Source organism: Balaenoptera musculus, chromosome 4 (assembly GCF_009873245.2).
Source record: "Balaenoptera musculus isolate JJ_BM4_2016_0621 chromosome 4, mBalMus1.pri.v3, whole genome shotgun sequence".
In the NCBI taxonomy this organism is placed as follows: domain Eukaryota; kingdom Metazoa; phylum Chordata; class Mammalia; order Artiodactyla; family Balaenopteridae; genus Balaenoptera; species Balaenoptera musculus.
The window spans coordinates 15,023,311-15,036,576 of NC_045788.1; the positions used below are offsets into that span (position 1 = coordinate 15,023,311).

Consider the following 13,266-nt stretch of genomic DNA (forward strand, 5'->3'; position numbering starts at 1 on the left):
ACTGCAATGAAAGATCCCGCGTGCCTCAACGAAGATCTCATGTGCCACAACTAAGATCCAACACAGCCAAAAAAAAAAAAAAAAAAGCATTTAAATACATCTAACCTACTGAACATCATAGCTTACCAGCCCAGCCTACCTTAAATATGCTCATAACACTTACATTAGTCTGTGGTTGGGCAAAATCATCTAACACAAAGTCAATTTTATAGTAAAGTGGTTGAATAGCTCATGTAATTTATTGAATACTATACTGAAAGTGAAAAACAGAATGGTTTTAAGTGTATCGGTTGTTTACCCCCATGATCACGTGGCTCACTGGGAGCTGTGGCTGCTGCCGCTGCCCAGTATCACCAGAGAATACTGTACTGCATAATGCTAGCCTGAGAAAAGACCAACATTCAAAATTTGAACTATGGTTTTTACTGAATGTGTATCACTTTTGCACCATCATAAAGTCGAACCATGACAAGCTGGGGAGGTCTGTATGTACTATTTTAAAGTTGTGACAAACATAAACAGTATTTCAAGTTGCAATCATAATGCAAGCAAAAATATTTGATTCCTGTGGGGCAAAATCATAGTACTGTTAATAGTGTTGCAATTTGTTGCCTAGACTTACAATGAAGGAAATGTTAACTTTCAATTAGAGGTTAGTAAAAATAAGGATGTATTTCTTCCCCCATCCAAAGTGTATAGCCTTCCTGGATCCCAATGTTCATTGTAGCACTATTTACAATAGCCAGGACATGGAAGCAACCTAAATGTCCACCAACAGAGGAATGGATAAAGAAGATGTGGTACATATATACAATGGAATATTACTCAGCCATATAAAGGAACAAAATTGGGTCATTTGTAGAGACGTGGATGGACCAAGAGGCTGTCACAGAGTGAAGTAAGTAAGAAAGAGAAAAACAAATACCGTATATTAACGCATATATGTGGAACGTAGAAAAATGGTATAGATGAACTTATTTGCAAAGCAGAAAGAGAGACACAGATGTGGAGAATAAACGTATGGATACCAAAGGGGGGAAGGGAGGGGGTGGGATGGATTGGGAGATTGGGATTGACATATATACACTACTATGTATAAAATAGATAACTAATGAGAACAGAATGTATAGCACAGGGAACTCTTAGGGCTCTGTGGTGACCTAAATGGGAAGGAAATCCAAGGAAGAGGGGATATATGTATACACGTGGCTGATTCACTTTGCTGTACAGCAGAAACTAACACAACATTGTAAAGTAACTATACTCCAATAAAAGACAAAACAAAACAAAAACAAAGTGTATATAGCCTTCCTGAATTTGATCTATAAAACTCCTTTGGGAGAGTGTGTGGACCCCAAGTTGAGAAGCCCTGAAGCTGGATGCTAGAAAGACTCTTTGTAAGAAATACAGTATGGGTCACATTTTACACATATAAATGATTTTTAAGAGAGCTATCAACATTATATATATCTTACTGTTGATCACAATTAGAAGAATTAGGAATTAACACTAAGCTCAATTTAGAATGTCCAAATTAAGTATATCAATCAAGGGATAAAAGACAAACAGAATTATTCTTATTTTGTCAAGCACATTCTCTGAAAAAAAAATCTGGACTAGTCATGACATCGAATGCCATTTATACTACCTACATAATTATATACGTTAATACCTCAATAATGCCTGATTCTTGTCTTTGCTGGATTTTCTTCCTCCATCTCATTGCTGCAAGTGCTAGTTTTCGTTGCTGTACACTGATTCCAGTCAAAACATCAAGTATGGAACTACTTCCCCATTCATAGTCTTCTTCCTAGAGAATTAGTCCAACAAACTTTTGAGTTCCTAGAATATGTCCTCAAAGAATCCACAATCTAATAAGAGTTACAAGCTATACATTCCATTCCTCTAAATACAGAGGATACTAAGTAAGCATCAGTTTATGAGCATGGAGGAAATGTAGATTAATTTGGCTTCATATGAAAGTCAAGTACATCTGGCTTTTAATTAGAAATCAGAAGAATATTGCATACATTTCTAAGAAACAGATAACTATACCTTAGCAATTGGTAATAGATTATTGGGCTTCACCTACTGTAAGATGAACTTCACAGAAGGACATGGTCTCAGAGGAGGTATGTATTAACAGCTTGATTACCTGTCTACACAGGCGAGATCCCTGAATGATCTTGATGGAAAACTTCAAAAAGTACATGATAGATATTACTGCGATGGTCAGTTAGGAATCAAAATATTTCAAATAATTAGCTTAATATTTTATGTGCTGGAATCAGTTATTACGACCTTTACTCTTAAAGAAAAACAACCCTTCACATGAATTTGCATACACACCAGCATGAAGCGCCCAGCAGTCCTGCAAGCTTCAAGGTAGGAGCGATGGAGCACCCACTTCCCAGCTGCCACTGAAGCTAAATACTTCTCGTTTCGAAGTGGATGTCCCACAACAATGTGTGTACAGTTGGGATCAAAGCACTGCTTCTCAATCACTAATCCACCTTGATTAGAAAAAAATAGGTCCTTTATTGATTCTTAACTTTTCCTGAGGGAAAATGTACCTCAACTATGCAGATGAATTATTTATAAACAAAATGCACCAATAAACAAAACCCCTAACGTACTTTACATATATTTTTTTATAAAATAATGTTTATTATGAAAATTTAAAATCCGACAGTAGATGAAACAGTAAAATGAACTGCCATACACTGGCTACCTAGGGTCTAAAATTATCAAAATTTCACTATCCTTACTTCAAACTACCCCCTTTTTTTGCTTAACAATTTTAAAGCAAATACCAGATATCATTTTAATCTATCCCTATGTATTCAGTATGCATCTCTAAAATACATGGAAATTTTCTCATACAGCTATAATGCCATTATCAGATCTAATATAATTAAGAAAAATTCTTTGCTATCTCAATACTAAATCCTTGTTCAAAGGGGGAATCTACAGACTAAAAGCAGAAGAAAAAATTTTTCTTCTGCTTTTAGTGGAAATAAGGTCAGTAGACCAACACAGAAGTTTGGGAGGAAAACACTAGGTAAATAGAGATGAAGAAGGTGGGAGCTGAACCCTTTTTTCAGATATGTATTATGAAGTCTGACTTTGAGGACAGAAGAAGGCATAAGTAAATGTAAGCTTATGTAAAGCATGGCTTTTGATTACACTTTAGAGGTTAGGCAGAGTGGTATCAAGAACTTTCTAAGATTTCAACAAAACAATGGAGCTCCACTCATGCTTTACAGATGACTCTGATAATAATAGCAACAAGACTTTTTGAGCACTTACTATATACATGTCAGGGACTGTTGTAAGTTGAAAGTATTAACTCATTTAATCCTCACAACTCTATGAACGTACTATTATTATGTGCAATTTACACATGAGGACACAGGTACAGAGTAACTCACCCAGAATCACAGTGACAAAAGAACAATAGGTAAAGATTCCGTTATTAATATCAATATCTAACTCTACATAACAAATTTAGTCTGTGACCGACAGAATAAATAGTTCTCCACATCCTTAAAAGGATAGCACTAATGACATTTAATCTTTTCTTGATGATTCAGGGCCACTATTAAAAACAACCATTATTTCTTAATGTTTTCTCTAGGTCAAGCTGTCATATTAAGTTCTTTCCAGTAATGTTCTTAACTCTATAGGGCTGCTTTGTTCAATACAGTAGCCACTAGCCACATGTGGCTACTGAACACCTGAAGCACAGCCAGCCCAAGTTGAGATGTGCTGTGCGTGTAAAATATATCCCAGATTTCAAAGACTTAGTAAGAAAAAAAGGTAAATTATCTCACTGATATTTTATACTAATTACACATTGAATATAATATTTTGCATATACTAGGTTAAATAAAATATATATTTAAAATTAATTTCACCTCTTTCTTTCTTCTCTTTAAAATGTAGCTCCTAGAAAGTTTACCTTTCTAGTATGTTGCTTTCAGAATGGTGTCAGATGGAGAGCCTGACAACTAGTGGAATAAGAATGTCACATGAGGAGGAGCTCCTGTCTGGATGTCACTGTACCTTCAACTTCATAAAAATGTAGTTTTAATCATATTTTAAGTCTATAATTCCATTGATTTTGTCCAAGGTTTCAACAATGAACAAACGCTCAAAGCAGCACAAGATTCTTAAACCTTAATGGTTGGTTTCAATTTAAATCTTTAAATATTTAAATGCTATGACCCAGTGACTTTAGATTTAGATTAGAGCTTTATAAAATCAAAGTTCTACTGGTGACTCAGTGTATGGCCTGAGGCAATTTACCCATCTTTTTAATCTCAATTTCTACAGCTTACAAATGATATCAATAATTAGCTACATTTGACTTCCAAATAAGGTTACCATATGGGATATTTTTGACCTAAGTAAAATACTTGTACCTAGTTTTTCAATCAGATGACAATAATCAATACGTTCTTGAGGATTCAGAGATGACAACTGAAATATGTACTGTTTTTTTAAGTCTTCGTGAGTCTCCTCTATCGTTATAATCTGGAATGGAAGAGTTTATTTTAGAAAAAATTAACATTAAAAAAGTTATCAGGCCTATGGTTCTTTTATAGTGACATTTTATTTAGTCTTCTGAGTTATCAAATATACAAATAATAATAGAGTGCAAAGAAATGCAGTTTTCAACATTCGACGAACCCTTGATATTGATATCAATAAATTCTGAATGCAGCATAAGAGCAATATCCAAAAGCCTTACCACCAAACTAAGGATAAACGAACCTTTTCTCTAGGGTGTGGAGCCACAGGTGGGTTGGCTAGGGGGAAGGCAATACTGGGGGCTTGAGGCGTAGGGATCAGGTGGCTGTCTTTTATTGGAGTCTCCAGTTCTTCAGAGATCGGGTGTTTTGGGGCTTCAGTCACACATATGTTCTCAGGATCACAGACAGCTGAGGGCAATAAAATGCTGCAGTGTGATATTATCCAAATACGACTAAGAACAAAGTCTGGGAAATATTCTCATCTGTCTTAGCCAAGATGAAATTAAACACAAATTCTGGAATGTAAAAAGTACATCCAAAAGAAGTAACCTATTTCTAGAGCTTATAATTAAATGCAATTAGTTAGCTTTAAAAGGGCAAATGGCTTATCTGTGGGTTTCCCTACCCCTTTCTTTAAGTACCACGCTCTCACCAGTAAAATGTAAACAAAATTTTTAAAATGAGAGCAATTCTACACCTGAAGAAAATCAGAAGCAGAGATAAATCTAAATATCTAGTATAGAGAAATAATCATGTGAAAGAGAAAGGGGGGGAAAATGACCAACGATGAGAGATGGGAAGTATTTTTTTTTCAAGGTAAAGTCCAAGGAAGAAAAAAATAGGGAATTCAGAAAGAAACACATACAACTCCAAATGTAGGTATGTGCTGGGTGGAATTCAGAAGAAGACTTAAATGAAAATAAGATGACTGGAAGAAAAACCAAGCATTAACTACACAATGCAAAAAGGACTGGAAAAATGTACAGGGAAAAAAATGCCTAACCCTAAATTTCCAAATTTAAGAATCAAAATACATTTTTCAATTTACTGATAAATTACCTCAATTTATAATTATTTTTCTGACTTCTTAAAGTTTAAACCCAAATCTAAGGTTTGGGTTTACACTTAAAACATCTAGTGAGTTTTTCATTTGCATGTACAGTAACCACAGGTGCTTATCTGTTTATTGTCAAGAGGTCAACATGTACCTAATACAAACAACTAAATAGATTTCTTTCTCGTTACCCTGTTCAGCAATTTCTGAATCATGTAAAGGCTCCTGGAAAGGAGAATCCTCCAATTTTTTAACGTCAGCCTGAAGCTCAGAGTACTGTGTGGGACAACTAGGCCACTGCAAATTGCTGGCAAGTCTTGCTCTCTCTTCCCTGGCTGTAGGGTCATCCCAAATGATCTGTTCATTTTGGGAGGGCTCTGTGTTGACATCAGGTACTGTTTGACGAGACTGCCTAAGGAATAAAAGTCACAATTTTAGTAACGGATAGCCATAACAAAATCCACACTCATAAATTCTGTAAGTCTTGTAAATTGGTGGTTCACCTTTATATGTCCACCATCTAGCACATAGTAAGCACTTGAAAATACTTATTGAATAAGTGAACTTCGGGAAATTTTTTACTTTTAAAATGTTTCTTCCAGAGACTTATCTGTTTTACCTAGAAAATGAAACACATATTTTGACTGAATGTCCATATATTTAAAACTTCAAAGGGGGAGTTTACTGTCAAGAAATTTAAAAAAATTCTAAATGATTACTGCTTTTTCTTTTTTTTTCCGTGTTTTTTTTTTTTTTTTTTTTTTATAGCTACTTTATTTATTTATTTATTTATTTTTGGCTGTGTTGGGTCTTCAGTTCGTGCGAGGGCTTTCTCTAGTTACGGCAAGTGGGGGCCACTCTTCATCGCGGTGCGGGGACCGCTCTTCATCGCGGTGCGCGGGCCTTTCACTATCGCGGCCCCTCCCGTTGCGGGGCACAGGCTCCAGACGCGCAGGCTCAGTAGTTGTGGCTCACGGGCCCAGCTGCTCCGTGGCATGTGGGATCTTCCCAGACCAGGGCTCGAACCCGTGTCCCCTGCATTAGCAGGCAGATTCTCAACCACTGCGCCACCAGGGAAGCCCTGATTACTGCTTTTAAAAAGGGATTTCTCTTAATTATATAGGCTTAGGGTAACGTGGTAATGTTTAGAAACCTGGTTACTTTGCTGACCAGTCAATAGTTGTATTTTTATCACTGGAAATAGGAAGAACTATAATTACACAGGAAGTGTACTATCTACAGGCTGCCTTAAAAGCAGGTCCTTTTGGCTACTGGTAACCAAACCTCCCAGAGTCTAAGGTAGAACAGCCTTACAGTGAACTAGGGTGAAACATGTTTTATGGTATAACAGTAACAATTCCACTGGAAAGTAAATAGAATTCCAATATCTTCCTTCAATACTGTGTATACTGAATATTTCAATTCCATATATATTCAGTGTATACTGAATATTTCAATTCCATATATATATGGAATCTTAGTAAAAATAATTTGCCAAAGCTGACGGTACTCCCAAAGTGTTCATTTGCCTCAAATACAAGGAAGATGGCCTTTTATTCTCAGAGCGTATTTATTTACTCTGACTTTGACACAAGATTTAGGCTCTCTAAAATGATAAAACATGATCTGGTCTATTAAACAAAAAAACATTTTTGCTCAGTACTCAGATAAAAGAAATAGCCTCATGAAATATACAGTTAATGTAGATAAATGCACAGTTCAGTTAATTCAAGATATAAGTACCATAATTCATTAAACAGTTAGAGATTTTTCTATCAAGGAAAAGACGAAGTTATTCTACTGAACTTACGTCACATCACACTAAGATCTGTAATCACCTTCCCTAGAAGACAGATTTATAAAGAGAATACAAAACGCATGTAGTTCCAGTAAGAAATAACTGCTTAAATATATATATACACATATATATATGCACTTACTGTTTAATAACAATATTATTTAATTCTAATACTAAGAACTGAGGGGACTATCCATTGAATCCATTTCAAACAAGGCAAACTGGATCTTAAAATCATTTCTTTCTCAGGGGAGATAATAAAATGTATTAATCATGCCTCGCTGGAAGCAGTTGCTTCATATGGAATAAACCTCTGCTTCCTGTCCCCAAGTAAGAATTCTAGAACTGCCTGGAACAAGAGAAGGAAGAAGGAAAAGTTAGGAAGGAAGGAAGGAAGGAAAAGCTATTCTGCCATCAGCGACAGGTACGGACCTCAGTGCCTCTAGGACTCTACTTCGTCCGCTGCGGGCAGAGCGAGCGCTGTCAGGGGTTGAAGAAGCACTGTTACAACCACTTCTTGAAAGGGAAGCCCTCTGCCCTTGGGGTTTCACTAGTGAAGTTGCAGACATTATCTCCTGCAGCTGCTTTTGAAAGTTCTCTCTCATCTCCAAGGTCTGTGTCAGAGCTTGAAACAAACACAAATACACCAATCAAGGTAAGTTTCTCCTTTCTATCACACCCTATTCACATTAACTATTTTGTCTAGATTTGGTTGAACATAAATTTATTAACTTGACATTTATCAGATACTTACTATAGGCTATAGTAATGTTCTAAGACTATGAATCCTGCAGAACATAAAGGCAACCCTTACTACAAGGACTGTAGAGGAAATAATCAGGAAGCCCTTTGCAGATACTGTGCTAAGACCCACAGTCGTCACCCTTTTGTAGAGCTCCCTGCCTGCTTCTGACCCTCTCATGTTCTGTACTACACCGAGGTACATTACAGTCATTTATGATTTTCCCCTATGGTCCTCAAAAACACAGACCACAACATACTTATCTTTGGTTTCCTTGTAGACTAAACATTGAAGTAGGTACTAAATAAACATTTTTGGAATGAACAGAGTAGGACTAACTAAACAGGTAAATCATAGACAGGGAAAGCTATGGTAGGGTGAGAAAAATAGAAAATATTAATCCATTAAAAAGAGGACACCTATAGATATAAGGTTATTCAATGCTGCACTCTTTATAACAGCAAGAAATTAGAAATAAACTACATTCCCATCAAAAGGAACTGGCTAAATAAAGTGGGCCATTCATACTGTGAATACTATACAGTTGCCAGAAAAAGGGAAAATGACTGAAAAAGATCTTATGTACTAATAGACACTCCACAGGTAGAACTGTTAAATAAAAAGATCAGGATCAAAGTATAAAACAGAATATAAAATAGTTCAGTATTTACATATTTTTTTAAAAGTGGGGAAGGAGAAAGCTTATCTATTTATTTTTGGCTGTGTTGGGCCTTCGTTGCCGTGCACGGGCTTTCTCTAGTTGTGGCGAGCGGGGGCTACTCTTCATTGCGGTGCACGGGCTTCTCATCGCAGTGGCTTCTCTTGTTGCAGAGCACGGGCTCTAGGCGCGCGGGCTTCAGTAGTTGTGGCACACAGGCTTAGCTGCTCTGTGGCATGTGGGATCTTCCTGGACCAGGGCTCGAACCCATGTCTCCTGCATTAGCAGGTGGATTCTTAACCACTGCACCACCAGGGAAGTCCCAGAAAACACGTTTGATTGTACGCATAAAACAGCTCTAGAAGGTTCCATAAGAAAATAACATCAGAAGGGTGGGAGAAACTTTTCACACCTCCTTCTGTACCTTTAAAACCATGTGAATTTATGTTAAAATATATTGTGCACATAATAAAACTTTTTGAAAGTCACTGAAAGGAAATGAACCAAAGGACAAATGTTTAAAAAATTACCAACTCCACCTACCTTTAATAGAATAGGGCTGTGTCACACTAACTCTGTAAAATACCTAGTTCCACACATTTCACAGGTTTCACACTTAAATCACTTAAAGCTTTGTTAACTATTACTTAATGACTGTCATGGAACCTCAATTCAATCCTCAAATATATGCTTTACTTGTATTCAGCAACACAGAAAAAAACTTTTATTTGTCCATCTGATGCAAAGGAAGCATTCCATATTAAAGATACATATTTATAAATTTTTTATGTTCGTAATTTAAAATATTTTACCTCCTTTAGAGTCATTCCTTCCATTTCCATTTGATGTTGCTGATTCTTTATTACTGATGGTCATACTATCTGTATCATTTTCTTCTACAGGCAAATGATCTGGCTATTGAAGGAGAAAAATTACCATTTCTCAAACCAAACCCAGTATAAGGTTTCATAGCAATATATGATTGTGCATTCAGCTTAAAGAGGGGGTAAATGTATCATCCATATCATCTACCTCATCATCCTTCGTTGTCAAATCAGCTGAGAGTAGTCGGTTATTACAAAGTCTGCCATCTTGCACTGCACTGATATCCAAGCTCATTTTGGGATTATAAGTATGTGGATAAAGAGATTCAGGAAGATGTTTATACTCTTGGGCACACTGCAATACAATGGTGTGCTTTAAAACAGGACTGAAAAAAAAAATCTTAGCAAATAAATGATGTTAAGTAGAATAAAGACAGCCAATACATTATGTTCTAAGATGGCAAGAGTCCACAAAATTAAAGTTTTGAAAAGTAGTTGACAGTTAAAAATTCCATCAAATGACAAATTGTCCTCACTTTTTAAATGTCATGTCCACTAAAGTATAAAATCTAATTCTATTTCTATGCTTTTGCCAAGGTATCTATCACATTCCAGGCAATACCCAGAAAGAAAAGGAAAGGGAAGAAGAGGAAAGAAAAGAAGCTGTATTGGCATGCTAAATTAATTCTCCTCAAATTATTATAAAATTTTCTTTCATACCATTTTTAATTAGCAAAAAGAATAAGAGAATCTGAAAGAGTACCCATTAAAGACTCGTTAAGCATTTAAGGATTAAAGATCTTAATTTTTTGATGCCAAAGATGTGAAATGTGTAATTAACTAAGGTTATCGAACTTGTTTACATACAAAGAAATGGGTTTGTGCCTTGAAATACTGTTTACATGCATTTTCATTTAACAGGGAGGGGAGGGAAAAAAGTATGGCTTACTTCTAAAAGCCAGTGCTCTGAAACAATGTGTATTCCTCTTTCTTTTACAGATTTATACTCCCGATTAGTGTCATTTGGTCTCCCTTGATAAATGAAATGAGTCACTGTCTCATCAAAACTCCACCTGAAACAAGCAAACACACAAAAAAATGAATACCTGAGAGAAATAACTACATTCGTTTAAGATGATCATTACTGTCTATAAACAGAATACTCTGACCTTCACAAAACTTTCAAGAACCAGAGTAAGCAAAAAACATTAAATGACAGGCTCCACTTTCATTGTCAAATTTTATACATATATCTCTAGGTATATAAATGCAGAGATATGTTTAGAAGGATATTCTTGAAAATATTACTTTCCTTTGTATACTTTTCTAAATTTTCAATTTTCTTTTGTAATATCATTTTATAAAGGTGATATAACAATAAAAGTATTTTCAAGTTAATGAAATGGCAAAGCATCCAATCTGTCCTCCAGTTGCTGGCAGTCACTATTCACTGTACATTTGCTCTGTGCCCCATAACACACTGTGTACTTTACAGAGCATTATTTCATCCATTCCTCACAACAATCCTAAAACAATGTATTGTTTTACTCATTTAACAGATAAGAAAACTGAAAGGCATGGTTAAAGTAACCTGTTCAAGGATATTCAGTGAATAAGAGGTAGAGCCAGTTTCGACTTCAAAACTCACACTCTTAGCTATTACATTATGCTCCTGATTTCTTTCCATTTAATATTTTCTTGATTATTTTAGGAAAATAATCTAAAAAAAGTAAAATATGTCATCCTTCAAAAGATCAAGTAAAAACCAAGGAGGAAATAAAAATTGTAATTCTAAATGTAATCACCAAAATAAAGGGAGGTTTCTCTTTATGGATACCTAACATACTTCCCATTTCCTAAATAAGAAATATCTCTGAACTTTTTTTTTTTTGGCCACGTCGCTCGGCTTGCGGGATCTCAGTTCCCCGACCAGGGACTGAATCCTGGCCACGGCAGTGAAAGCCCAGAATCCTAACCACTAGACCACCAGGGAACTCCTATTTCTGAACTTTTTAAATAGCCAAGTTAAACAAATTAAGAAGGAATATTCCCTCCTAAATTATATTATAAACATTCTATTTCTCACTGCCCATGTGTTCTTAAAAATAATAGTGAAAAACCCCTTGCTAATTGAATTGCCAGTCTTTCTAATAATTGTTTCTATTTCTGCTGTGAGGTAAAACAGTAAAAAAATTATCAAGATAATTTAAAAAAAAAGGAATATTTTTTGCCTGAATCATCTTGGTTTACTACTACCCGACTCCACTGTGATAATACAAAAACTGTGCCTTTTAGTCCTTCAAGAACAGACCATCAATGGTTGTAGACAGTAGATGTAGATAGATCAGGAGTTGGCAAATTTTTTCTTTCTTTCTTTCTTTCTTTCCTTTTTTCTTGGCTGCACTGCACAGCATGCAGGATCCTAGTTCCCTGACCAGGGATGGAACCTGTGCCCCCAGTAGTGGAAGCACAGAGTCTTAACCACTAGACCACCAGGGAATTCCCAGGACTGGCATTTTAAATCTTATAGAAACACAAGTCCTATATGTTCCTTTTAAATCTTACATCAAGTCCACATCCAAACAGAATACCGAAGGAAGCATTCAATTTTGACAAATATGAAAACTCTCATAGGGCTACTGTGAGAATGAAATGAGATAATACTTGCCTCATACTAAGCGCTCAGCAACTAGTAATAGGTAATATAAATATAATAGTAGTTGTATAATATTAGATAATTACATAATAATTATTATAGAATAATATATCTATAAAATAGACAATACAAATAATAGTTATAATAAGTAAGAAACCTTTACTCTTCGACAATAGATGAATTAAACACTAAGGTGCTTATAACTATCACAGACCCATTTTATTTTTACATTCTCCTGATCTAATTTCTTTATTAAAAAGAAAGATAACTGAAATGACTTACCAAAGGGAAAGATAAAGCTAATCATATTCCTCAAACTGTTTGTTACTTGTAAAACCAATCATTATGCTATCTATGAATGGCTGAAAACAAGTGATCAAGAAAGCAAGCACCACAGACAGTGGAGGAATACAATCAATTCAGGATTGGCCAGAATAGGCAAGGGTCTCTCATTCCCTGATACTGATGCCATTTATGCTAGAGACCTGTCTCTAGTTTGGCTGTAAGGTTGAGAGTGGATCTGATAAACTATGCCTCCAAAGTAGTAAAAATGATAGAAATTCAAACATCCTCAAAAAGACACTTTTAATTCAGGAGTGCTGCAGTACTTAGTACTACTTACAGAAAGGCTCTAATTTGAAAATCACTAAGAAACATGCTTAATGTCAGACCTAAATGTATTACTAGACTATAAACTCCTTGAAGACAAGGATTTTTTTCTAGATTATACTCATTCATGGATCCCAAGTTTTTAGAATAGTGAGTGGCACAAAATAAGTTCTCATATATTTGTTAAACATGCCCTAAAAACAAACTTGTAAGAGTGAATTGATATGGGAGAGAATATTTTAAAAGGATGTGCTAAATTAAAAATCAATTGGAGAGATTTTATAGATAATATGACAAACTAAAAGGCAAAATAATGTTTTTTGTAGATGCTCACAACAGTTTTAGGTTTCCCTATAAATTTAGGCCGTATCACCACCAAAGAGAAAGATG

General features: G+C 35.4%; 1 protein-coding gene across 4 annotated transcripts in view; it reads right to left on the reverse strand.

Annotated features, from left to right (window-relative positions):
* The window catches only part of TOPBP1 (DNA topoisomerase II binding protein 1), a 71,228-nt gene that overhangs the window by 13,116 nt on the left and 44,846 nt on the right, over positions 1-13,266 (reverse strand). For 3 of the 4 annotated variants that reach the window (XM_036850119.1, XM_036850118.1, XM_036850121.1), the window contains 9 exons: positions 10,561-10,684; positions 9,820-9,966; positions 9,600-9,702; positions 7,820-8,012; positions 5,781-6,001; positions 4,777-4,943; positions 4,425-4,536; positions 2,350-2,513; positions 1,673-1,810 (listed from right to left, as the gene is read on the reverse strand). In XM_036850119.1, coding sequence (XP_036706014.1) covers positions 1,673-1,810; positions 2,350-2,513; positions 4,425-4,536; positions 4,777-4,943; positions 5,781-6,001; positions 7,820-8,012; positions 9,600-9,702; positions 9,820-9,966; positions 10,561-10,684 — 1,369 coding nt within the window. Of the gene's footprint in view, positions 1-1,672; positions 1,811-2,349; positions 2,514-4,424; positions 4,537-4,776; positions 4,944-5,780; positions 6,002-7,819; positions 8,013-9,599; positions 9,703-9,819; positions 9,967-10,560; positions 10,685-13,266 lie in introns of those variants that run through there. The other variant, XM_036850122.1, reaches the window with a different exon arrangement.